The sequence below is a fragment of the Pinus tabuliformis genome, chromosome 3_2, assembly GCF_031772625.1.
Source record: "Pinus tabuliformis cultivar Carrire ecotype Pingquan chromosome 3_2, CPIR1, whole genome shotgun sequence".
NCBI lineage: Eukaryota > Viridiplantae > Streptophyta > Pinopsida > Pinales > Pinaceae > Pinus > Pinus tabuliformis.
In genome coordinates, this window is record NC_142302.1 from 1,254,138,404 (window position 1) to 1,254,165,146 (window position 26,743).

The following is a 26,743-nucleotide window of genomic DNA, read 5'->3' on the forward strand; positions in this document are numbered from 1 at the left end:
TAATTACCGCGATTTTTATTAATTATGGAATGATTATAATTTATGTTAAATTATTTCTATGGAAGATTATACAAGGAGATCATTACAACCATTCAATCCAAGAATGTATGGAGTCCTCAAGTTCAAAGTCAAAGGGGAAAAAACTAAAACTCTTTTCGAAAATTATTTTTCAAAGTTAATTTTTCTTTTTATTTGACTAAATAATTAAGGGATAATTATTTGAATCATTATTAAATTTCTTGTACAAAAGCCTTGATTTCTCATTCGAAAAGGGGGTTGGGTGTTTGAGAGAAAAGACTTATATTTTAAAGGCTCAACTACACCTGATGCACAAGCCATATATGATATTTTGTAACATTTAATTCAACAGTTCGAATATGATATTCCAACAGTTTTCTTTTTATTTTCCAGTGTAGCCATATGCTGACTTATATTGCAATTTAAACTATTGACGCGATTGATTATTTGAATTGTTTTTCATTATTTAATCTTACCTCCTCTCAAGTATATATATTATCATAGTAAAAAAAATTAAACTATTAACATGTTTTGTTGTTAATGGAATTTCCTAATGCACGACATGTTGTTTCATTGTAGCAATTCGTGTGAATATTATTTTTATCAGTTATATGTTATATACCTAGGGGGGATAATATGGGGTACCAAGGGAGGTACCCAAGGTAATAATGTAATAATGGGATGCGCCATAGTAATAAATAAGGTGGTTAACCCATGTCATGTAAGGGACCACAAGTAGTTAATAATAATGTAATGGGCCCATGGTATTAGTTGATGGTATGAGGAAACCATGGTAATGATGCATGGTATTGTATGTATGAGGCCTATATAAAGGCTAGAGACTCCACATATGAAGATGAAGAGAAGTATTATTGTATGAACATGCATATGGCTTGTGGAGTGTTCTCCTTCCTTAAGGAGTGAATGTATGGTGTTTCCCTACCATAAGAGTTTTGATAATAAAGAAGCATATGCTTGTTCATACAAGAATACTTCTCTTCATCTTCATATCTCTCCATGTGGAGTCTCTAGTCTTTATATAGACCTCATACATACAATACCATGCATCATTACCATGGTTCCCTCATACCATCAACTAATACCATGGGCCCATTACATTATTATTAACTACTTGTGGTCTCTTACATGACATGGGTTAACCACCTTATTTATTACTATGGCCCATCCCATTATTACATTATTACCTTGGGTACCACCCTTGGTACCCCATATTATCCCCCCTAGGTATATAACATTCCACCCCCCTAAGCATGTTTCGTCCCCGAAACATGGGAAGAACACAAATAATAAGATCTACTCAAAAGAGTAGTCCACTGATACCATGCACGTGCATCTAGCCATCCAAGAGAAAGGTGAACCCTCGATCTCGCTGGTGCCTCGCTCGCTTGAGATGGAAGTTGACCGTGGCAGCTCTTCTGTGTTGATGTGTAGTAGGTGGATCGTCTCTCCTTTCTATCCATCATTTGACTACTTGGTTTCCATCTATTATATTTTTATAGATGGAAACCAAGTAGGGGGGATAATATGGGGTACCAAGGGAGGTACCCAAGGTAATAATGTAATAATGGGATGGGCCATAGTAATAAATAAGGTGGTTAACCCATGTCATGTAAGGGACCACAAGTAGTTAATAATAATGTAATGGGCCCATGGTATTAGTTGATGGTATGAGGAAACCATGGTAATGATGCATGGTATTGTATGTATGAGGCCTATATAAAGGCTAGAGACTCCACATACGAAGATGAAAAGAAGTATTATTGTATGAACAGGCATATGGCTTGTGGAGTGCTCTCCTTCCTTAAGGAGTGAATGTATGGTGTTGCCCTACCTTAAGGGTTTTGATCAATAAAGAATCATTTCATATCATTTCTGGGTTTATTTGCATTATCTTATACTTTTATATCAGATCTATAATATTCTGGGTTAGATCTACAACAATTGGTATCAGAGCTATAATATTCTTAGGTTAGATCTACAACAAGTGGTATCAGAGCTCTTTCTTAGGCAAACTGTGGAGGATTTTTTTTTTATTTTTTGCAAGGTTTCGGGGGCGGCGACTTTGCAGGTCAGATCTGTACATTTTGGTGCAAGATCTGTAAAATATAATTACAGATCTGTATTCCTTGTGAAAAAATAGCCGATTTCAACAAAAAAAAATCGGTTGAATCGGAGTCCGGATGAAGGAGATATCGCTGATTTAAAAATCAGTGGGGTTGTAGACAATTTTTCAGGGCAGCGAGTTTTGCGGCGCAGATCTAGACGTCCTGGTACAAGATCTGCAAAATCTAATTGCAGATCTGGATTATTTGGGAAAAAATATCCAACTTCAAAAAAAAAATCAGTCGAATCGGAGTCCGGATGAGGGAGATATCGCTGATTTAAAATCAGCTCTTTTTGCAGAAATTTTGGGTGACGGCGGGAGAGTAGCAGCGCAGATCTGGAATTCTAGCGCCTGGATCAGGATTTCTATCACATGGGCGGATGCAGAATGATTGCTCCATTTCTAAAAATAGGTCATAATAAGGATTCTGAGCAATATTGACGAAACTGTGACAATTACACATTTTCGCCAAGTAAGTGAATTTTTTCCAAACCATTCATGGCTTCTAGCAAGGATCTATATTTTACAGGAAAAGATGATGGTCCTACTATTGAAGAATTCATACAAATATACAAGTCCAAATTTGGGACAACAGGTTGTTTTTGGAAGTTTCAAATGTTGTCTAACTTTAGAGGTGAGGCTCTAAAATGGAAATTATTACTTGACTACGACTGGTTGAACAAAATTTCAGATGCAGAATTTGAAAAAGTCTTTTTGGACAAATGGTCTCGGGTTAGGAAAAAGGAGAATGAGACACATAAGGGGTTAATTCCTACTGGTATATCCTTATTGCAGATTCATGGATTGATTCAGAAAGAGAAGGTCATTGTTTCTATCAATCCTAGTTGTAAACATAATTTTATCAGTGTTAATTTGGTAAAAAAATTGCAAGTCCCAGCAAAACAAATTGAACATACACAGGTGGATCATGAGGATGTTCAAGTGTATAAGGATTTGAAGATTTCTATGGATAAATATGTGTTGCATGGTGATTTTTATGCTTTAGAGATGGATAACATGGATGTTGTTTTGGGATACCCTTGGATGGAATCCGTGGGTACTATCAATATTAATGTGCAGAAGAAATTCCTAAAGCTATGGTATAAAAAGAAGAAAATTACATTACACGATATTTCCATCCATAAACAGGTAGAGCACATGGAGGCTGAAGCATAAGATGTTCAAGGGACTAACATATCAGATGATGAGCCTTTGATGATCGACAATCAAACACAAACAGAGGCTGCAGAAGAAAAGGTTACAGGTGATGATACATCAGAGGAGGGCTCAGTGGTTGAAGTCATATTGAAAAAGAAGACACCACAACAGGCACCACAGTAGGGTGAAGTTAAGCAAAAGCCATCGTGGGTTAAAACTTCAACATATCATCACCCACATCACCCCGCAAGACAATCAAGATGGAAACCAAGTAGTCACATGACGGATAGTGAGGAGAGAAGATCCACCCACTACACATCAACACAGAAGAGCTGCCACGGTCAACTTCCATCTCAAGCGAGCGAGGCACCAGCGAGATCGAGGGTTCACCTTTCTCTTGGATGGCTAGATGCACGTGCATGGTACCAGTGGACTACTCTTTTGAGTAGATCTTATTATTTGTGTTCTTCCCATGTTTCGGGGACGAAACATGCTTAGGGGGGTGGAATGTTATATACCTAGGGGGGATAATATGGGGTACCAAGGATGGTACCCAAGGTAATAATGTAATAATGGGATGGGCCATAGTAATAAATAATGTGGTTAACCCATGTCATGTAAGGGACCACAAGTAGTTAATAATAATGTAATGGGCCCATGGTATTAGTTGATGGTATGAGGAAACCATGGTAATGATGCATGGTATTGTATGTATGAGGCCTATATAAAGGCTAGAGACTCCACATACGAAGATGAAAAGAAGTATTATTGTATGAACAGGCATATGGCTTGTGGAGTGCTCTCCTTCCTTAAGGAGTGAATGTATGGTGTTGCCCTACCTTAAGGGTTTTGATCAATAAAGAATCATTTCATATCATTTCTGGGTTTATTTGCATTATCTTATACTTTTATATCAGATCTATAATATTCTGGGTTAGATCTACAACAATTGGTATCAGAGCTATAATATTCTTGGGTTAGATCTACAACAATGGTTGTCTTGCGGGGTGATGTGAGTGATGATATGTTGAAGTTTTAACCCACGATGGCTTTTGCTTGACTTCACCCTGCTATGGTGCCTGTTGTGGTGTCTTCTTTTTCAATATGACTTCAACCACTGAGCCCTCCTCTGTTGTATCATCACCTGTAACCTTTTCTTCTGCAGCCTCTGTTTGTGTTTGATTGTCGATCATTAAAGGCTCATCATCTGATATGTCAATCCCTTGAACATCTTCTGCTTCAGCCTCCATGTGCTCTATCTGTTTATGGATGGAAATATCCTGTAATGTAATTTTCTTCTTTTTATACCATAGCTTCAGGAATTTCTTCTGCACATTAATATTGATAGTACCCACGGATTCCATCCAAGGGTATCCCAAAACAACATCCATGTTATCCATATCTGAAGCATAAAAATTACCATAAAACACACACTTATCCATAGAAAGCTTCAAATCCTTATAGATTTGAACATCCTTATCATCAACCTTTGTATGTTCAATTTGTTTTACTGGGACTTGCAATTTTTGTGCCAAATTAACACTGATAAAATTATGTTGACAACTAGGATTGATAGAAACAATGATATTATCTTTCTGAATCAATCCATGAATCTGCAATAAGGATATACCAGTAGGAAATAACCCTTTAGGTTCCCTAGTTTCCTTCTTTTCTGTAAAAATGAAATCTTTGCTAGGCAATGTGACCTGACGAGCTAACTGGCAAACCTCCTTCCACGTGGAAGGGTGGTGAAGTAGAACTTGAGCCTTGATGGCTTCTTTAAGACCGTTGATAAAACATTCCTTGAAGAATGCATTTGTGAGACCCTTAGTGCGGAAGGCTAAGGCTTCAAAAGCGGTAATATATTCCTCCACTGTACCAGTCTGTTGGAGCCAAACGAGACGATGCAAAAAAGATTCTTCCTGTTCAAAACGATCTAGGCCCGCCATCACAAAAAAAATTGAAATTGTCACAAGAAGCATTTCATATTATAAACAAAAAAAAAAAAAACCTCCACGGTTTGCCCAAGAAAGAGCTCTGATACCACTTGTTGTAGATCTAACCCAAGAATATTATAGCTCTGATACCAATTGTTGTAGATCTAACCCAGAATATTATAGATCTGATATAAAAATATAAGATAATGCAAATAAACCCAGAAATGATATGAAATGATTCTTTATTGATCAAAACCCTTAAGGTAGGGCAACACCATACATTCACTCCTTAAGGAAGGAGAGCACTCCACAAGCCATATGCCTGTTCATACAATAATACTTCTTTTCATCTTCGTATGTGGAGTCTCTAGCTTTTATATAGGCCTCATACATACAATACCATGCATCATTACCATGGTTTCCTCATACCATCAACTAATACCATGGGCCCATTACATTATTATTAACTACTTGTGGTCCCTTACATGACATGGGTTAACCACCTTATTTATTACTATGGCCCATCACATTATTACATTATTATCTTGGGTACCTCCCTTGGTACCCCATATTATCCCCCCTAGGTATATAACATTATATGCTCTGTTTAATTCTTCTTCTTTTTTCCTTGTTATTTCATATCCTTACATCTCAATCATGGTTGTCTAGTTGCAACATATGCAGGATTGGTTCATTGTCTGACATACATACTATTGGATGATAATCTTATTCTTAACACTCCTCTTTTGCAGGGTGAATGAACAATAATAATACATGATGTTATATTATATCACATTTTGTACTATGATGAGTTACCAATAAATGGGATATAAGCATATCTATCATTTAATTATTTTTCTTTTATCTTCAATCGTTTCATTCTTTTATTTTAAGTTCTTGCAGATTATTATTTTCTTATTACTTAATTAAGTTTACAATTTGATATCATTGACTACACGATTGTATGTAAGTCTCTCCCACTTAGAGCTTCATACTTTCCACTCCTTGTCATGATATCAATAACCTAGCCATATTTATTTGTGGAATTAGAAAATCTATTTAAATTACATTAATAATAGGGAATACCCTCTGAGGTGGAGGGAGGCCAACCCTTGTCAGCTAAAGCGGGAGGATTTTTATAATCCTCGGTGAATTTCTTCTCGGGTTGTTCTTAGTTACGGAGACAAAATGAGAACCAACAGTCCCTACCAGCCTTTTCTTTTCATTGTACACTTTGTGGGGAATGCTCCTTTCATGGATAGCCATGCAAACAAAATAATTTTGGGGGGCGTTGTTACTTTCCATAGTTTTTTGTCCACCAACATTGGTAAAAATCAAGGTAGCATAAAGGGTTTTGAATTTTGTATCAAATTTTGACATTGTATTTTCCCATTGTAGCATTTCTCCCTATAAATGTGTTCTCTTTCCTTCTAAGATGTAAGTTTTCTTAGGTGAGTAATGTTAATTTGGCAGCGAAGGGATAAATTTCCTCATTTGGAAAACCTTCCTCATCTAGAGAAAACCCTCTTTTCCCTTGGAAGAAATTAATTTAGTCAAGGAAAAATATTATTTTAAATCAAAAACCCACAAGTACACAAAATTTAAGTTCAACCTAAAGTCATAAATGGGTCTCCAAAGAAGCATATAAATACACATCAAGGCAGCCTCATTTGGACATCACATCAACACATATTCTCCTCTCTCCTCTTGTGATTGGTTCGTATAGGTATACAATAAAGGAAGTTGAGCTCACATGTGCGAAGGAAAGAAGGGCATTCTGAAATTTTTGCATTGACTGTTGTTTGGGCAACTGTTGACCAAGTTTGACTTGACATTTTGACTCACTTTGACTTGGAAAATTTCAATCTTGGGAGGCTGAGTTTTTTTGTGGAGGAACTGAATTTTTTTGAGCTACTTTGACTATTGTTGACCATGGAATTCAACCACAGAATTTTGAAGTTGACCACTTGGATTCTCTCTCCTTTGACCGAGCTATTTTGGGACACTTTTGACTTGACTTTGACCAACAAACGAGGCCGAGTTTTCTGCTACCAAAACCAAACCTTTTGGAGTTGATTTGACCACTAAATGTTGATTGATTAGGGCATCATTTGCTACTGTTGATTGTTGTTGACTTTGACCATATTTGACTTTTGGGCTCATCTCTTGGATATTGATTGGTTAATTGTTAGATAAGTCAAATATTTGACTTTGACTCTCTCTTGTTGAATTGTGTCATTGTAATCTCTTTGTTTAACATTTGATAACAATCTAATAAAAGAAGAATTTGAAAGAGTTTGCCCCCTTGTGGGGTTTTTCCCTGGTCTTTGAATAAATCGTGTGTCTCTTGTCATTGCTCTTAGTTGTCTTCTATTTTACATTGCATTTACTATTATATCTACAATTGCTATTTTTTATTGGAAGATTAAATTGATTTGAAAGTGATTGCTAATTGAAGAAATATTTGGGACAAGTGATTGTACTAAGCAAAAAACAATGGAAATTTAACATGGTATTGGAGCTAAGGTGATGACAAGCCCAACGAGACAATTTTGAAGCAATCATCTTTAAAAGAAGCTAAAGGAGCCTATTTGACTCGATTAAGATATCTACCTCTTACTTCAAGGATACCAAGAAGTTGGGTGACTCATCAAATTTTGTTACTTGGAAGATCATATTGGAATTTATATTGGATGATAATGATGTCCTAGAATATGTGGAAGGAAAAGTATCTAAGCCATCAAAATATACTCCTGCCACTACCAAATCCAAATATAAGAAAGGTGATCTTGGAGCCAAGAAAATTCTTATTGATTCTTTGAAAGATCATTTACTAAGTTATGTTGGAAAATTCAAGAAAGATAAGGACATCTATGATAAGTTGGTTGGGATGTATGAGGTCAACAATTTGAGTCACATCCTTTCCTCAGGGACATTAAGATGAATAAGAGTGAATATGTGCAATCCTATGCCATGAGGATATCCCAACGAAGGGATCAATTATAGACTACTAGTGAGCTTATATCTGATAGAGAGTTGTGTTAGTAATTCTTCAAGGCCTTCCTCCTATGTGTGAAACCTTCATCACCACTATAAGCAATAATGACAAATTTCCAAAATTTGGTGAGTTGGTTTGTAAATGTACCAAAGAAGAATTCAGGATGATCTCTAGAGGGAGGATTCAAAAGCATGAATAAGTAGATCCCTCTGCATTTGTTGCTTAAGACAAGAAAAGGAAAGGAAGAGGAGGTCCATCTAGCTCAAGGAAGCCAACATCGAGGTGTTGGAAAATGCAATATGGCAACTATCAGTTTATATTTTTCCTTATTCCTTAATACTTGCTTATGAAATTTAATTATCTTCTTATTCATATTTCTATTGCAAGTCTTCTTTTATTCCTATTGTTCATATCTCAAGCTATACATAACCTCTTGTGAATTTATTTCCCTAACCCCTTGCTTTACAACTCATCCAATTGTCCAACTTGTTGATTTTTCTTGATATATCTCGTTTGCAAGTATTTTTGATTCATTTGTGAGAATATATTTCTTGCAAGTATATTTGGAACTGGTCTAACTATATTTGTCTTGCAAGATATCAAGTGAACATAATTGATTTATCTAAATTGTTGATTGTTATATGCTCCTAATTGTTCATACTTGCTAATCAATCTAATCTTGAGATCTAATTCAAGTTAAAATGGTGAAGCCTTAACTAATTCAATTAACATCATTAATCTCCTAGAGCTTGTTATTCTTAGCAAGTTTTCTTCTTAGAATCATCTTTAGAGAGCACCCCCCTTAGTTTAGCTAGGAGAGAACCTGAATGAAGAGAATTGGAAATAGGTGACAGCCCCTTCTCTGAGCATTGTGCCTTAAAGACCACACCTTGTGGTGTTGAAGACTTTTCCCACATCAATCTAGGTGTGCATCTTAGGCAACAACATTACCAATTAACGTTGCATATATGCACTTTATATATTTTCCTCCCATTTTGAGAGCAGTGTTCCATGGGGACATGTCCCCGAAGGTGTAGGGCGCACTCTCCATGTTTCACATGCTTTGAGGGCAGGGGGATGCCTAGTTAAATGTTGCTCCATGTCCCTCTTTAGGGGAAACTTAGTGAAACACATGAGGAAAATTTCTCCCGGTGTGGGGAATGTGTTTGCCCAAAAGGAGGATGTTTGGGTGCCCCCCTTCCTTAGAAGGGAGGCGCCTAAATTTCCCCAAGAATATCATCTTGAAGGAAAAATGAACCCTAAGTCCATAAATTTTTTGTCTAACAACCCATGAACATAGAAAAAAAACAGAGGATAGGCCTTTGTTAAGTTTGTGACCTTGGTAATTAATGTTAATATTAAATTCTTAAAGTAAAAGGATTGAAAAAGTAAAATAAAGGAGAATGTCAATTGGTAAGATAAAGTAGAAGTGACAGTCGGTAAAATAAAGGAGTGAACCTCGAGAGTGTTAACTTGGCAGCTCAAGGACAAATTCACTCCTTTGGACAATCTTCCTCATCAAAAGATACCCCTCCTAACCTTTGGAAGAATTTAATTTGGTTAATGAAAAATGTAATTTTAAGGAAAAAACCCACATGTGCACAAAAGTACAGGTCGACTTTAAGAGAAATTGGACACCCTTGGAACCATATAAATACAAGACAAGTTACCCTCATTTGGACATCATCATGAAGCATCTTCTTGTCTCTCTTCTTTGGATTGGTTCATACAGGTCTGAAATTGTTTTGTGAAATTGGTTCATACAAGTTGTATGAACTCACACATGCGAAAAGAAGATATTGTTCTAGAGCTGCAGGGTTGCTTCGTGGAAATCTCGGCTTCAATCGCTTGGTTGATAGGGTATTCCCTGCAGATGAAGAGCTTCATTGGCACTCCCTGTCACTTGGTCTGTGTGGCTGTGATCTTGACCTAAATTCTATTGATCGTTGACTGCAGACTTCAAATATTTTGACTTTGATAATATTTGTCTACATGGCTCATCTATTGGATATTGTTTGGTTGGCTTTGGGATTGACTTTGACTCTTGTTTGGCGAATTGGAACATTGTACTCTCTTTGGTGATCATTGTGCATTTATTGTTTTATCTACAATTGTTATTGATCATTGGAAAAATAAATTGTGTTGAAATATTGCTAATTAAAGAAAAGAATTGGGCTAAAGTGATTGTAATAGCATAGAACAGTGGAAAATTTACACGGTATTAGAGCTAAGGTGAAGACAAACCCAAGGAGACAAGCGACAATAGCAATCATTCTTGAAAGAAGTTGAAGGAGCCTATTTGATTTGGTCAAGATGTCTACCTCTTACTTCAAGGATAATGAGAAGTTGGGTGATTCATCTAACTTTGTTGCTTGCAATATCAGATTGGAAGTTATGCTAAATGACAACGATGTTTTAGAATATGTGCAAATAAAGTACCTGAGCTTTCATCAAATGCTTCTGCTAGTGTCAAATCCAAATACAAAAAAGGAGAGCTTAAAGCCAAGAAAATTATCATTGATGGTTTGCAAGATCATTTGTTTGTTTATGTTGGTAACTTGAAGAAGTCTAAGGATATTTATGACAAGTTGGTCGAGATGTATGAAGTCAACAACTTGAATCATATCCTATATTTGAAAAACAAACTCAAAGAAATGAAGATGAGCAAAGGGGAATATATGCAATCCTATATCATGAGGGCATCTCACCTAAGGGATCAATTACAATTTGTTGGTGAACAAATCTTTGACAAAGAGTTGGCGGTGGTGACTCTTCAAGGTCTTCCTCCTATTTGGGAAACCTTCATTACTACTTTAAGCAACAATAATGTTCTTCTATCATTTGATGAGGTCGTTGGTAAATGCACTCAAGAAGAGGCCAGGATGATTGCCAGAGGAAGAATTCAAAAGCATGAAGAAGGAGAGCCCTCTGCATTTGTCACTCAAGACAAGAAGAGAAAAGGAAGGGGAAGACCATCTAGTTCAAGAAGGCCTCCTCCTAAATCAAAGGACTCTAATAGAAGATCAAGGGATATTGAATGCTACAATTTTCACAAGCATGGTCACTATGCCCGAGACTACCCAAAGAAGAGAGATGCTTCAAGGTCCAATTACAACAATAATCGTGGCTTCAACAATAATAGGTTCAACAATAGAAGAAGAGGTGATGATCGAAGAATAGGAGATGATAGAAGAAAAAGGGGTGATAGAAGGAAAAGAGATACTTTGGATGACTACGAAGAATGCCATCATCCTCAAAAGAGGTCAAGGAACTCCAGGTATGAAAATAATGCAGTTGTTGGTCAATTTGAATATATTCTTATTTATGCTCTTTCTAGTTCTTCCCCTTCGGATTTGTATGATATCTATCTGGTAGATAGTGGGGCTGAAGGGCATTTCTTTGGGTACAAGGAAGTCCTCTCTAACTTGGTTGAGGGAGATAAGTTTGAAAATCATTTTTGGAGACAACTCTACTCATCCTGTGAAGGGATTTGGTTCCATCAAATTTCATTTGGACTCTAGTCAATCCATTCTTCTTCATGATGTGATGTACGTTCTAGGATTAAAGAAAAACTTGGTATCTATTTCTGCTTTGGAAGACAAGGGTATGAGAGTAGCTTTCATCAAAGGAAAATAATTCACATGGCCTATGGAATTTTGCATGATGGATCCTTTTACCTTGGGATTTAGAGTTGAAGGACTCTATAGAGTCAATGGAAGACCTCTACTAGCAATGGTTATTGCCATTAAATCATCAAAGTGAGTTATGGTATCGAAGGTTGGCACATCTACATTATAAAACTCTATCAAAATTAAAGAGTCAGTCTTTGGGATGCCTAATGTTCAAGCCAATCACGATGGAATATGTATGGGATGTGCCAATGGAAATAAGACAAGGGGACCATTCCCCTCTAGCGAGAACAAGACCAATGATATTCTTCAACTCATTCATTCTGACCTATGCAAACCCATGCATGTGCACTCTATTGGTGGACATCTCTACAATATAATCTTTATTGATGACTTCTCCAGGAAGACATCAATATACTATTTGAAGCATAAGGATGAGGCTTTTGATATGTTCAAGGAATTCAAGGTGCTGATAGAAAATCAAACAGGGAAGAAAATCAAAATCTTCATGTCTGACAATAGTGGAGAGAGTACATTTGAAATGAATTCATTAACTTCTGCAAGAAGGAAGGTATCAAGAAGGAAACCATTGTACCTTATAATCCCGAGTAGAATGGAGTGGCTGAATGAAAGAACAAGTCCATTGTGGAAGTTGCCCAAGCTATTATGTATGATCAAAAGTTATCAAAATTCCTTTGGGAAGAAACTACAAATACAACCGTATATGTTCAAAACCGAGTTCCTCATCAAGCATTGGACAACAAGATTCCCGAAGAAGTATTCACATGTGTGAAGCCTAACATTGGACATGCCAAGATATTTGGTTGCCTCATATAATGTGCCAAAGGACAAGAGGAACAAGTTGGAAGCCACCGAAAAGAAAGGTACATTTGTTCATTACTGTGAATATTCTAAAGCATTTAGAATATACATATCTGGTCAAAGGAAGATAGATTTTAGCAGGGATGTAACTTTCAATGAAGATATTTCCCTCAAAAAAGCAAGGGACCTTCCTCCACCACTTCCTAGTGAGAAGAAAGATGATGATATGAACATATTGGAAGGTCCTTTTGTGTCAGTATCCGAGAAGGACATTGTTGATAATTCCATGGAGCCTATGGACCCCTTGTATCCTCCTCCAAGTGATCCCCCTGCCAGGAAGAGACCATTATTTCTTTGTGATACTTTACAGGATGTTGAGAGATATATTCTTGCCAAAAGGACCTTTAGAGAAAGTAAGAATCCATGTCAATATCAGGGATACGTTGTAGCTATGAGCACTATGATCTAGGCTGAGCCTTCTACCTTTGAAGAAGTTGTGAAAGAACAAGTTTGGAAGGATGCCATGGTCAAAGAATATGAATCAATTATGAAGAATGATGTATGGGATGTTGTGCCAAGACCTAAGGGAAAGTTTGTCGTAACTTCAAAATGGATATATAAGATCAAGCATGGAGTTGATGGAAGCATTGAGAAGTACAAAGCAAGGTTTGTGGTCTGAGGTTCTCCCAGAAAGAGGGAGAAGACTATGACGATATATTTTCTCTAGTTATCTTCTGCACTACTGTTAGATCGATTGTTTCCCTTGTTGCTAGTCAAGGATAGACTCTTCACCGGATGGATGTAAAGATGGCATTTCTTCATGGCATACTACAAGAAGAAGTATATGTTGAGCTGACTTGGGGATTTGAAGTAAAGGACAGAAAGGCTCATGTTTGTAGCACTATATGGTTCGAAGCAAGTCCCCAGAGCCTCATATGCCCGTATTGATAGTTACCTAGTGATGCTTGGATTCACGAAAAGCAGTGTCAATCTGAACCCTTCAAAGTGATCCAAGGTATGCCTTTAATTTTGATTTTATATGTTGACGATCTGTTCCTGATAGGTAGTGAGCCCCTGAATGCTCAAGTGTAAGAGGGAGTTGGCCTCTGAGTTTGAAATGAAGGATCAAGGTATGAAGCATTACTTCCTGGGATTAGAGGTTTGGCAGATATCTAGAGATATTTTCCTTTCTCAAGGAAAATATGTCATGAAGCTATTGGAAAGATTCAGAATGACAAAATGCAAATTCTTGGCCACCCCAATGGAGATAAAATTTAAGTTATGAGGAGACGACGTTGGAATTGACTTGGAAAACCCTTCTGAGTACCAACAGTTGATTGGGGCATTGATGTTCCCAGTGAACACTCGTTCGAACACATGCTTTGCTATGAACACTTTGAGTCAATTCATGATTGAGCCTATTCATGCACATTGGGTTGCTTCCAAGCATGTACTGCGATATTTGCATGGGTCGATTAACCTTGGTTTGAGATATACTGTCGAAGATATACGACTTCATGGTTACACTGATGTCGACTGGAATGGATATGTTATTGACAAGAAAAGCACATCAAGATGTTGCTTTACTTTGGAGTCTACGATGATATCTTGGATGAGCAAAAAACAAAAATTTGTGGCTTTAAGCATAGTCAAGGAAGAGTACATTGATGCTAGCATGGCTAGCTACGAGGCAATTTGGTTGAGAAAGCTCTTTGGAGAGATATTTGAATAGGTCCTAGATACGACAGTCATATACTGCGACAACAAGAGTGTTGCAAATATTGGCGAGAAAAGGGTTACTTGATTTATGCCTTAATCATTGGAGCCTGAACGAGTTCCTTACATGTGCATGACTCAAGTTCTTAAAAATTAGGAGATTCCCTATAAATTAAGATGAGTTTCTATAATTTAGGGATCAGCCCCGAAAAATTAGGACAAGTTAGGATGCAGTTAATTGATGTGTTGAAATTGAAAATCGAGTTCTTGATTTTCTAGTGTGAGTTGATTGACGAAAAACACAAGTGATTGAATTTCAACTGGTTGACTTGAAATAGGATGAGTTGCATGAGCAGTTAACTCATGTTAACTCAATCAATCACAAAATAGAAAACTCACTAATTTTAACCATTCGAATTTCCTTTAAAAGGAGGAACGAAGGCACAAGTTTAATAATTGTTTCGGTGAGCACGAGTTGGTGAGACCAAGCAATAGGAAGCACGAGTTTGTGTGTGGAGCTTGTGAGAGGAAGAGTGTGCAAGAGAAGCTTGTGCATAAGTTGGTAGAGGGCAGCAGAGATCAACAATCTTGCAAGGGTTTCAAGCTTAGAACAAGCAGGAAGGACAATTGTGTCTTTCAGATTGAAACAACTGTATTTTGTAAGAGATCAATTTCTTAGTTTCTCTATCAATAAAATTCTCAAACAAGTAGAGGGTTTTCCCAGTTGGGTTCCCTAGACAATTTTTTGTTTTTGAATTGTGTGACTATGCTTTTATTTTTGTTCCTAATCCACTGTATCTAGTAGACAAATTTTCTGCTTATGTGAGAAGAAATTTTTATTTTTTTTTCAGATTGCTCATATTAGCATATCAGAATTTTATGAATTTTTTACATGGTATCAGAGCCGGATCATAATAAAGATAACACATCCAAAGTGAAAAACACATCAAGGAAATATCTGGAATAGTTCGCGAACTCTTGGAGCTCAGTGAAGAAGAGAAGGTGACTTGGTTTAGATTGGTTTCTTGTCACTGTTTGGGTAGATTCAAGAAGAGGAGCAGGGTCGAGGCTAGGAGTAGTTCTGTGCAGTTTTGTGTCAAGATGGAGGTTGGTTTACTCTTGTAAACAAGTCTAATCTATTCTGTGTGCGCCCTAGTTCGGCCCAAGTTCTGTAGGGACAGTTTTGAGGGCTGGAAAGACATTACAAGTGGTTGTAAGAGGGCATAAAAATCGGCGATTAAAGGAGCTTGCCTAGAAGAGGAAGCCACAATCTTTGTGAGGAAATTTGACTCAAGAACAAGGTTGTAGCAGTAGCTATAAGTAGTCCTAACCAAGGTTGAGAATCACAAAAGGAAAGCACAGGTCAAGAAGGAGAAGAACAATTAGAGGTATGCGGTTGGTGTTTCATGTTGACGTTTTGCTAAGTGGATATTGTCTAGGTTGGATAGTGTGTGTTTGGCATCTTAAGAGCAGTGTGGAGGGCTATTAGCAGGTGTCAAAAGGAGCTCTAAGTGTAGACCTGTGAAGGACTACAAGACTGTTAGTAGGCAAGTTTTTAGAGAGCTCTCAGGGGAAGCAGGATTGTTTACCAAGGGTTGAGAGAAAATCACTGTCTAGAGGGAACATCGAACTTCATAGCTTGGAAAGGGAGGATTATGATAGTGTTGGAAGAAAATGGTGTGGGGGAATTCGTAAAGCAAGCTATCCCACCACCACAATATGCCAAAAAACTGGCCCAGCATAATAAGAATGATATCAAGGCAAAGAGGATCATTCTAGCAGGGGCCAAAGATCATATAGTGCCTCATATCCATGAGAATAAGAAAACGTTTGAGATGTACAATGCAATCCTAAAGTTGTATCAAATTACCAGTGATACCAAGAAGTTTGCTCTTAAGGAAAAGTTGAGGAGTATCCGGATGAGCAACGATGAGCCCATCATCCCATATTTGACAAGGTTCATTCAGGTATGAGATGAACTAAGTGGGATGGGTGTGGTTGTATCTGATCATGATCTTGTGGTTTTTTCCTTGCTTTGACTTCACAAATCATGGAAAGGGTTCTAAGATGTTATTAGTGGGAGAGAGAACCTCCCAAATTGTGAAAGGTTTTGGACTAATTGCATACAGGAAGAGATCTAAAGAGGAACCATAGAAGGGAGATCAGTTATGGCAGAGGATGAGGATAACTGTGCCATGGCAAGCAAGAGTAGCAAGGGAAAAAAGGGCCATGGAGAGGTCGATTCCAATCACAATGGAAAGAAGAATGATCTAAGCAAGATCAAGTGCTTTCATTGCCATGAATTTGGACACTACGCTTTTAAGTGTCCTGCTAAGAAGGAGGGGCGAGAAGGATTATGTTGCTACATCAGCAGAGGTAGATGAATTTTCTACCCGGTTCAAGAAAGATTTCTCATTGATTGCTTGCATGGCAAGCTCAGTATATAGCAGTATATGGTATATTGATTCCGGGGCTTCCTTCCACATGACCAGGAACAAGAAGAGTTTTAGCTACCTAAAGGAGAAGGATATGCAGTTTCAGATTGAGTTAAGAGATGATGGTCAGTATGCAACTAGAGGAGTTGGTACTGTCAGCTTTCAAAGGGGTAATCCTCTTCATCTCAGAGATGTTCTCTATGTTCCAGGATTGAGGCATAATCTTGTTTCAATAGCTACCCTTGAGGACAAGGGATATGATGTCATCTTCAGCAAAGATAAGGCATACCTCCAGCACTTAGCTTCTGGATGTAAGAAGCAAAGGGTGAAGAATCTCTAGAAGTTGCAAGTAGAGACAAGTGTAGCCTTGAGCAGCAAGGAAAGGAGTTCTCATAGTAGATATGTGGTGGTTGAGCGAGAGCAGGATAGAGCTCTTAAGATGGAGACTCAACCAATATCTCAGTTTTGGGTTAAGCTAGTTGGTAGTTGGGATGACTAGCAAGAGGATGATGATGACGATAGCCCAGGGTGAGTGGAGGTAGCCACTCAGTCAGAGACTTCCAATATAGGGAAATTTCGAGCCAAGTGGACAAAATATTTGGTTAAGGGAAATCAGAAGAGAGTTGACTCTCCCAACATCAAGAAGCATACACCTAGGTACATTGGGTACATGGCACTTATGACTACAGTGGTGGACTCGTAAAGCATGGTGGGAAAGAACAAGTCTTCAAAGCAGGTTCCATAGAAGAAAGTAGGGAAGTCTTCTAGTTCAGAGGGAGCATCTACAGCATTGAAGAACTTGGTAGAGTTGAAGACAGATCCAGGTGGACGAGGTTCTTCCAAGAACACCTTCCTCGCTAAGAGGGGGTGTTGAAAATATTAGTAAGAAAAAGGTTCCTTGATTTGTGCCTTAATCATTAGAGCCAAATCGAGTTCCTTCTTGTGCATGACTCAAGTTCCTAAAAATTAGGAGATTCCCTATAAATTAGGACGAGTTCCTATAATTTAGGAATCAGTCCCTAAAAATTAGGACAAGTTAGGATGCAGTTAACTGATGTGTTGAAATTGAAAGTCGAGTTCTTGATTTTCTAGTGTGAGTTGATTAAGGAAAAACACAAGTGATTGAGTTTCAAGTGGTTGACTTGAAATAGGACGAGTTGCATGAGCAGTTAAATCATACTAACTCAATCAATCACAAAATCATTCCTTAATTAGAAAACTCACTAATTTTAACCATTTGAATTGTCTTTAAAAGGAGAAACGAAGGCACAAGTTTAATCATTGTTTTGGTGAGCACGAGTTGGTAAGACCAAGCAATAGGAAGCATGAGTTTGTGAGTGGAGCTTGTAAGAGGAAGAGTGTGCAAGAGAAGCTTGTGCACAGGTTGGTAGAGGGCAATAGAGATCAACAGTCTTGCAAGGGTTTCAAGCTTAGAACAAATAGGAAAGACAAGTGTCTTTTAAATTGAAACAATTGTATTTTGTAAGAGATCAATTGCTTAGTTTCTCTATTAATAAAATTCTCAAACAAGCAGAGGGTTTTCCCATTTGGGTTCACTAGAGAATTCTGTGTTTTTGAATTGTGTGACTGTGCTTTTATTTCTATTCCTATTATGCTGCATCTAGTAGAGAAATTTTGTGTTTATGTGAGAAGAAATTTTATTTCAAATTGTTCATATTAGTAGATCAAAATTTCGTGGATTTTCTACAAAGAGTGAGAACTGATTGGCAAAGAATCTTGTATTTCATGACAAATCCAAGCATATTGAGATTAAGTATCACTACATTCGAGACATGGTGCAGAGAGGAGTTGTGAGACTCCATCACATTTCAATCGATGAGCAAATAGCAAATATACTTACTAAGGCTTTGCCAAAAGGGAAGTTCTTGGTCTTCAGAGAGCAGTTTGGACTAATGGATGTGACCCTCCCAAGTAAGGGACCCGACTAATCGAGGACATTGAGTTGTGCTCTTCCCCACTGTCTGAGCTTCCAGGGTGAGGAATTGAGCCTTAAAGCTCCTAGGGTTGAGGGAACTCAGGATAGTATTGACGGAGTATAACCCAATTAGCATCTAGTTTCCCACCCATCTGGCTAATGGGTGTTGGTTGTTTGAGTTAGTCACGATCCTTAACATTTATGGTAAGTGGCATCCCGCTCAAGCTAGAGATGCAAGTGTTCTACAGCTGACTCTTGAGGGTCAAATTGGGAAGATCAACAAACAATAGGATAGGCGCAATCCTTACCATTTATGGTAAATGGTATCCCTCCTATTGTCACCGAGCAATATGATACGCACGATCCTTACCTCACAAGGTAAGTGGCATCCCTCCTATTGTTTGTAGATTCCAGGTGGTAGCAGAGGCTCCCCGATGATGATGATTTCGGGTGGTAGCAGAGGCTGAGGCTCCCTCGATGGATAGAAGGTGGTAGCTTGAGCTCCCCTATGATGTCAAATTCTTCTTCATTTATATTTGTGAGTGTTCAATAGAGATGAGCAAAGATGAGTAGTGATGACATTTGATTTCATGATGATGAGATATTTGAAATGGGACATATGTTGCAGTGGATAATTTCTCCCTAGTTGAAAGGGAGTGTTAACTTGGCAGCTCAGGGACAAATTCCCTCCTTTGGACAATCTTCCTCATCAAGAAAGACCCCTCTTAGCCTTTGGAAAAAAATAATTTGGTTAAGGAAAAATGTATTTTTAAGGAAGAAACCCACGTGCACAAAAGTCAGCTCTAAGAGAATGTCAATTGGTAAAAGTAGAAGTGGTAATTGGTAAAATAAAGGAGTGAACCTCGAGAGTGTTAACTTGGCAGATCATGGACAAATTCACTCCTTTGGACAATCTTCCTCATCAAAATATACCCCACCTAGCCTTTGGAAGAATTTAATTTGGTTAATGAAAAATGTATTTTTAAGGAAAAAACTCACTTGTGCACAAAAGTACAGGTCGGCTTTAAGAGAAATTGTACACCCATGGGACCATATAAATACAAGACAGTTAACCTCATTTGGACATCATCATCAAGCATGTTATTCTCTCTCTTCTTTGGATTGGTTTGTATAGGTCTCAAATTGGTTCGTACAAGTCTGAAATCGCAGGGTCTGAGCTCACACATGCGAAAAGAAGATATTGTTCTAGAGTCGCAGGGTTGGTTTGGGAAATCTCGGTTGCAGCTGCTCGCTTGATAGGATATTCCCTATGGCTAAAGAGTTTCAACCGCACTCACTGTCACTGCGTCTGTGTGACTGTGACCTTGACCTAAATTTTGTTGATCGTTCACCACTGACTTCAAAAATGTTGACTTTGATCAGATTTATTTACAGGGCTCATCTGCTGGATATTGTTTGGTTGGCTTTGGGATTGACTTTGACTCTTGATTGATGAATTGGAACATTGTACTCTCTTTGTTGAACATTTTATGACAATCTAATAAGAAGAAAATTTTGAAAGGGTTTTTCCCTGGTCTTTGACCAAATCCTTGTGTCTCTTATTGTTCTTGATTGTCTTCTATTGTCTATTGCATTTACTATTCTATCTACAATTGCTAATGATCACTAGAAAATTAAATTATGTTGAAAGATTGCTAATTAAAGAAAAGAGTTGGGCTAAAGTGATTGTAACAGCATAGAATAGTGGAAAATTAACAGAGTTAGCTCAATTTGTCGAGTCCCCATCGTTAAAGCACATTTGTTATTGAGAGGTCACGTGTTGAATTCTCTCGACACTCTCAAGGTCAGGCTCCGTGGTTGAGCTGGAAAGAAGTGATCCCTTCCGGTATATCTGCCTAGTACAAATATTTCGTGGATGTAGCAGTCACTGATCTGCAGGAACCGTGAACCACATAGAAAAAAAGATAAAGGAGAAGTGACAATTCTCTTTTATCTTATCTAATCCTTTTACTTATATTTTTAACATTACCATTAATTTTTTCCAGATGTTTAAGAGTTGTTTCAACGTCATCAGACTTCATACAGAGAAAGTAGAATTTCATAACCCATTTAGAATTCCATAAACTTAATAGTTTCAGCCTTCAGGAATCACGACTTTGCATGTGATGAATTGTTATTGTTGGATCGCACAATCATGAACCCCAAAGTCCCCCATCCCTCCAAATTTCCCTAAAATTTGGGGGTACTCCCACAAGTCCCCCTTGTGCATCTCCCCACTCGACTTGTGCATCTCCCCACTCCCACGCTCCCAGAAACTTGGTAAAACAGAACCTGAGAGTTTAAAGCAACAAATGCATAACCACTCAAAAATCTCCCAGCTTATTACATTCAACCTTCTGTGACTTCTTTGGTCACCTTTTTCTCCAATCCAGTTTAATTCTAAACAGCTTGTAAGAATAAAGCTTAATCTGATCAACTGAAGTTGTAAAGTGATTTGGAAATGCTTCTCCAAATTTCCAACAGTAATGAATTTGGAAACATGTCAATTTCATTTGCGTATTTTCCTTGGAGATGTACCTCTAGGTCATTAGCATTGACAAAAAGTTGGTGATAAATACAAGTACAGAGTGCCGGAGTAGCAAAAAGGCCTACTTACTTCGACATATACTCAGCAGGTAATTAGCTAGGTGTAGATGAGCATCTACAATACGCTTTATAAGAACAAACACATAACTAAGCATTCCCCGATCAATACTTGCACATGGCCCAACTTGCTGCTGCCAAGTACAGCAATGAAAAGAATTTTGAGAACCTGCAGAAATGTTCACAAGATCATGTTACAAAAAAATTGGGAGTTAGTTTATTGTTACAAAGTTCAGAACATGGCATGGACATATTGCACTAAAACTTCATCCATTGCATTCAGATCAGAGTGCAAACAACCTCTTCATATTTTATCTTGAAAACAGTCTTCTTTCTCAGGGTACCAGAATAGAATAGATCATCTGTAGTAGATTTGTTCATGTAGCATGAGAGGCACTCCAATGCTTTGTCCAAGCTTCCAGTCATGTTATTCTTTTGCTTCCTGCTAGAACAAAGCATTCGGAAACCAAAAGTAAGGCCCAGCTTATAAATTGAATATTATTCCAAAATAACATCCATTTATGTCTATTGGGATGTATTCTGGGGCCAAGTTAGAGCACTTGTGAGGATGACCCAATTTCAATTTCTGGTGGCCAGGCTCCCATAGAAAACTGCATTCAAGATCAGGTGAAAATCACAGCAAACTTGACTCACACACAGGTGCACTACAACGTTGAAGAAATACAGTTGTAGTGTGAAATACGGTTGTTCTTTTGCTTCCTTCTAGAACAAAGCATTCGGAAGCTCAAATTCGGGCCCAGCTTATAAATTGAATATTATGCCAAAATAGCATCCATTTTATGTCTGTTGGGATGTATTCTAGGGCCAAGTTAGAGCACTTGTGAGGATGACCCAGTTTCAATTTCTGGTGGCCAGGCTCCCATAGAAAACTGCATTCAAGACCAGGTGAAAGTCCCGGCAACCTTGACAACACACAGATGCACTACAACGTTGAAGAAATACAGTTGTAATGTAAAAGATACCCAACACAAAGATTGGCAACCATTCATCATATAGGTATCTCATGGGAAATGCTAGCTAGCAAAAGACAAATGAAGCCTCCTGTAGTGAGTTACTTGATCTCTTTCTCCATGGCATGTAAGGCAAATCGCATATCTGGCACATACCCTGCTGCTTCCATCTGCAGTTGCAATTTCTCCAACATGGAATAGATTCTGCCAACCAGTGGATGGGATCTGTCTCCTGCCACAAATGTATGCACCCTGTTTCTGATTTGAATCCAGCTACATCCTGGCTCCTTTTTTACCCCCCTGTCTTTCATCATTTTCCTCACCTTTGCTACATCGTCCCACTTGCCAGCAGCAGCATATATGTTTGAGAGCATCACATATGTTCCAATGTTATATGGTTCCATATCAATAAGGCACTCTGCTGCACGTTTGCCTATCTCGATATTGCCATACCTTTGGCAGGCACTAAGTAGTATTCCCCACATGCGAGCATCAGGCTCATATGGTAAGTTGTTTATTAAGTTCTCTGCCTCATTCAAGTTCCCAACACGCGCAAGAAGATCAATCATGCAGGTATAGTGATCTATATTTGGTTTGAGGCAATGCTCTTCACTGATGGAATGGAAGTAAACATGGCCTTCATCCACTAAGCCTGCATGGCTGCAAGCAGAGAGAACACCAGTGAACGTGACATGATCTGGTTTCACACCTACCTGTAGCATCCGCTCAAAGAGCTGGACAGCTTCCCTGCCAAACCCGTGCTGGGCACATGCACAAATCATCGCTGTCCATGAGACAACATTGCGTTCAGGCATTTTTAAAAATACTTGGTGTGTATCATCCATGCTCCCACATTTTGCATACATTGTAATGAGGGAATTGCTGACAGATAACTGTGAGTCATGTTCAATTTTAATCATACTGCCATGGACCTGTCTTCCAAGTTCAAAAGCTGCTAAGCGAGCACATGCAGTAAGAGCAGTAGAAAAGATGTATGGTCCAATCTTCACGCTTGTCTGTTGCATTTGGCAAAAGAGTTTCAAAGCTTCCTCATCATATCCATGATGGGTATATGCTGCAATCATTGTAGTCCATGAGACAACATTCCGTTCAGGTATGTCTCTGAAAACTTGACTTACAGCTTCTCTCTTACCTTGGTAATATCCTATTCTTATCGTGTTCCAAGAACATTCTGGTAAATGATCAAACAGTTGGATCCGATCATCCGAGTCAAAGTATTTTCTACAATCCGAAGAGAAAATGTCTCTATCGTGCATTCTATTAAACAACTCTCGTGCATCACCTACTCTTCCATATTTAGCATATCCTGAAATCAGTGCATTCCAAGAGTCTACATCTTGTAGATGCATCTTATCAAACAATTGCTGGGCAGACTCCAGACTGCCACATTTGGCATAAGCATCAACAAGAGCACTTGCCACGTGGACATTTAATTCATTCCCAATTTGGATAATGTATGCATGCACTTGCAACAGCCGTTTTAAAGTAGCTGGACAGGTAAAGGCACGAAGAACACATACTAACGCAGACTGGTCTGGTTTATAAACTCCATTTAGCAATTTAGAGAAAATTTCCAAACCTTTGTCGAAATACCCATGATGTGAATAACCAGCCATCATGGCAGTCCACGACACAACATCCCTTTTCACCATTTTGGCAAACGACTGGCAAGCATCATCTAGAAACCCACATTTAGCATAGAGTGTAATAAGAGCATTGCCCACATTTAGGTATGACTCAAATCCACTTCTGATGATTTGAGCATGGACTGCCTTGCCCTCCACTAGTGCCACCAGGCTCGCGCATGCACTGATAACAATGGCAAAAGTAAGATTATCAGGCTTCATGCCTGCTTGCAGCATCTCGAAAAACAAATCCAAGGCCTCTTCACCGTGCCCGTTGTGGGCATAACCCATAATCATGGAAGTCCAGGATTTGACATCTCGTTCATACATTTTGTCAAATAGCTGACGGGCACATTCCAAACTCCCGTTTCTCAAATATCCCGAAAGCATTGCATTGTCCAAAACCAGATTTCCTTCAGACATGTTGTCAAATACATTGCCTGCATCCTCTATTCTGTGGCATTTAGCATACATATCAACAAGAGCACTACCCACAAAAGCATTTAACTCGATTCCATTTCTGAGTATATAAGCATGAGCCTGCTTACCACAGTCAATAGCTAGTATACTGCTGCATGCGGATATAACACTACCTATGGTACTTGAGTTTGGCTCCATGCCCTTCTGTTGCATTTGGCAAAACAACTCAAGTGCTTCCTCTGCAAGCCCACTGCGAACCAAACCTGCAATCATTGCATTCCATGAAACCATATTTCTATCAGGAATTTCGTCAAACAGTTTGCGAGCATATTCGATCTGCCCACATTTAGAATATCCTGTAATCATGGTAGTCCATGAAAATATATCTGATTCACACATTTTGTCAAACACTCGGCGTGCCTCAACCAAACTCCCACATTTTACATACATGTCCAGCAGACGGTTCCCTGTATAGACGCACGACGTATAACCAGTTATGATCATATGTGCATGAACCATCTTACCTTCTCTCAGGTTTTTAGTGTTAATACATGCTTGCAAAGCTCTATCACAAATGGCCATGTAGTTCTCCTCTTTAAGGTTCCTTGCATCACTGGAAAAACCGTCCAGAAGAGTAAATTTGCGCATTTGGGTACAATTATTTGCCGTATGCTTGTGAAAGGAATTGGGAATAGGTGATTTTTTGAGAAAATTAGTGAAGATACAGTTCATGGACTTCAACATCGCTATGGATAACGAATAGAAGGCTTAGAACATGGAAAGCCATCGCTATGGATGACGAATTGAAGGCTTAGAACATGGAAAGCCATTGAGGAGACACTGCTGTGAACCCAAGAAAAATGCAATCAGAAGCCAATCTGAAAAGGAATAGTAAGTGGTGTCTGTTATTTAGAATGGTGGTAGTGACTATCCAGGCTACAATTCTCAGCGTTTGCTTTCAGCCATAGAGATCACGGGAAACACTGCAAGGTACGCTTAGCTACCAACATTGAGACGGAAAACACTGCATCGTACGCTTAGCTGCCAACATCCAGGTTTCTTTTACCAAATTCCACTGGTTCCGTTAGAAGTAAGTTGTTGTTCATATTCATATTATAAAATAAAAATGAATAAGAAAAGAGACGGAAATATGTAATCAATCTGTAATCTCTGCCCTGCTGATAGGTAGTCTTTCTCAGAATCTGACTCAAGGAAAAAGTTAACGGATCAAGATCATGAAGCAGCATTTTGAGTTGAGTAAAAGTTTTACAAGTTGTAAGCCAATAATATTGTTAAAAATAATAATTGTAAAATTAAAGTCAATCAAAGGTGTCCTTTATTCATTTTCCATTTAAGTAATTTGAAGATCACTAAATATTATTAAAAAATAATATTTGTAATATTGAAGTGAATTAATGTATTTCTTATTCTTTTCCATTTAAAATATATATAGTTATATGTTAGATCCATTTTCCATTTAATATATATAAGTTAAAAGAATGTTTGAAAGATGTAAGTCATTATTTTATAATAATTATAATATTGAAGAATGTTTGAAAGATGTAAGTTATTATTTTATAATAATTATAATATTGAAGTCAATTAAATGGGTCTCTTATTTTCATTTAATATATATAGTTAGAAGAATTTTTGAAAGATGTAAGTCATTACTTTTTCTCTTTATGTTGATGATGTATAATTAATTTATTTAGAATCTTTCCCAGGATAGATACAAATATCTTGGAATTAATATCCATCACAAGATTGATTGGAATTATATATTGTGAAATAGATAAATGGAGGATGGAAAGCTTATTATGGACTTAAAATTTGTAAGTCAATAGATCTTTGCATATGGGATTCAAAAAGAACTCATCTTTGAGACTCTTGTCACCCATGTAATTTTATATGGATGTGAAGTTTAGAGATGTAGTATCTCCAAAGAGTCATGGAGGAAGATAAAACATGTCCAAAAGCATTTTATAACCTACTAGTATATAGTCATCTTAATCACGGATCTAACATGAGTCAAGAGAGATCAAATTTCTTCATGTGCAAACTTCTTTTAGAATGCAAAATACAATGTGTACTTTTTTATTGTTTAAATTGTATTTTTGAATGCTATATGAAGTATATAACTTAAACTTGTAAGTCCAAAAAATCTTTGTTGGATTTCAACAAAAAAACATATACCTAAGAAAGAACCAAACTGTAAAATATTGAGACTACTTCAAATGTTTTAACCATAAAAAATTATTTTTTTCAATAATTTTATATGATATATACATAAAAAATTTAAACAATATATGATATTAACATAATTGAGAT

The 26,743-nt window shown here is 37.7% G+C and overlaps 1 protein-coding gene across 1 annotated transcript in view; it reads right to left on the bottom strand.

Moving 5' to 3' along the window:
• LOC149185286 (pentatricopeptide repeat-containing protein At2g13600-like) overlaps positions 1-25,063 on the bottom strand; it is a 146,021-nt gene extending 120,958 nt beyond the window's left edge. The window contains exons 1-3 of the mRNA XM_089415609.1: positions 22,455-25,063; positions 21,679-21,820; positions 21,491-21,547 (exon numbers count right to left, since the gene is read on the bottom strand). Coding sequence (XP_089271735.1) covers positions 21,491-21,547; positions 21,679-21,820; positions 22,455-25,063 — 2,808 coding nt within the window. The remainder of the gene's footprint in view (positions 1-21,490; positions 21,548-21,678; positions 21,821-22,454) is intronic.
• Between the last annotated feature and the right edge of the window lie 1,680 nt (positions 25,064-26,743).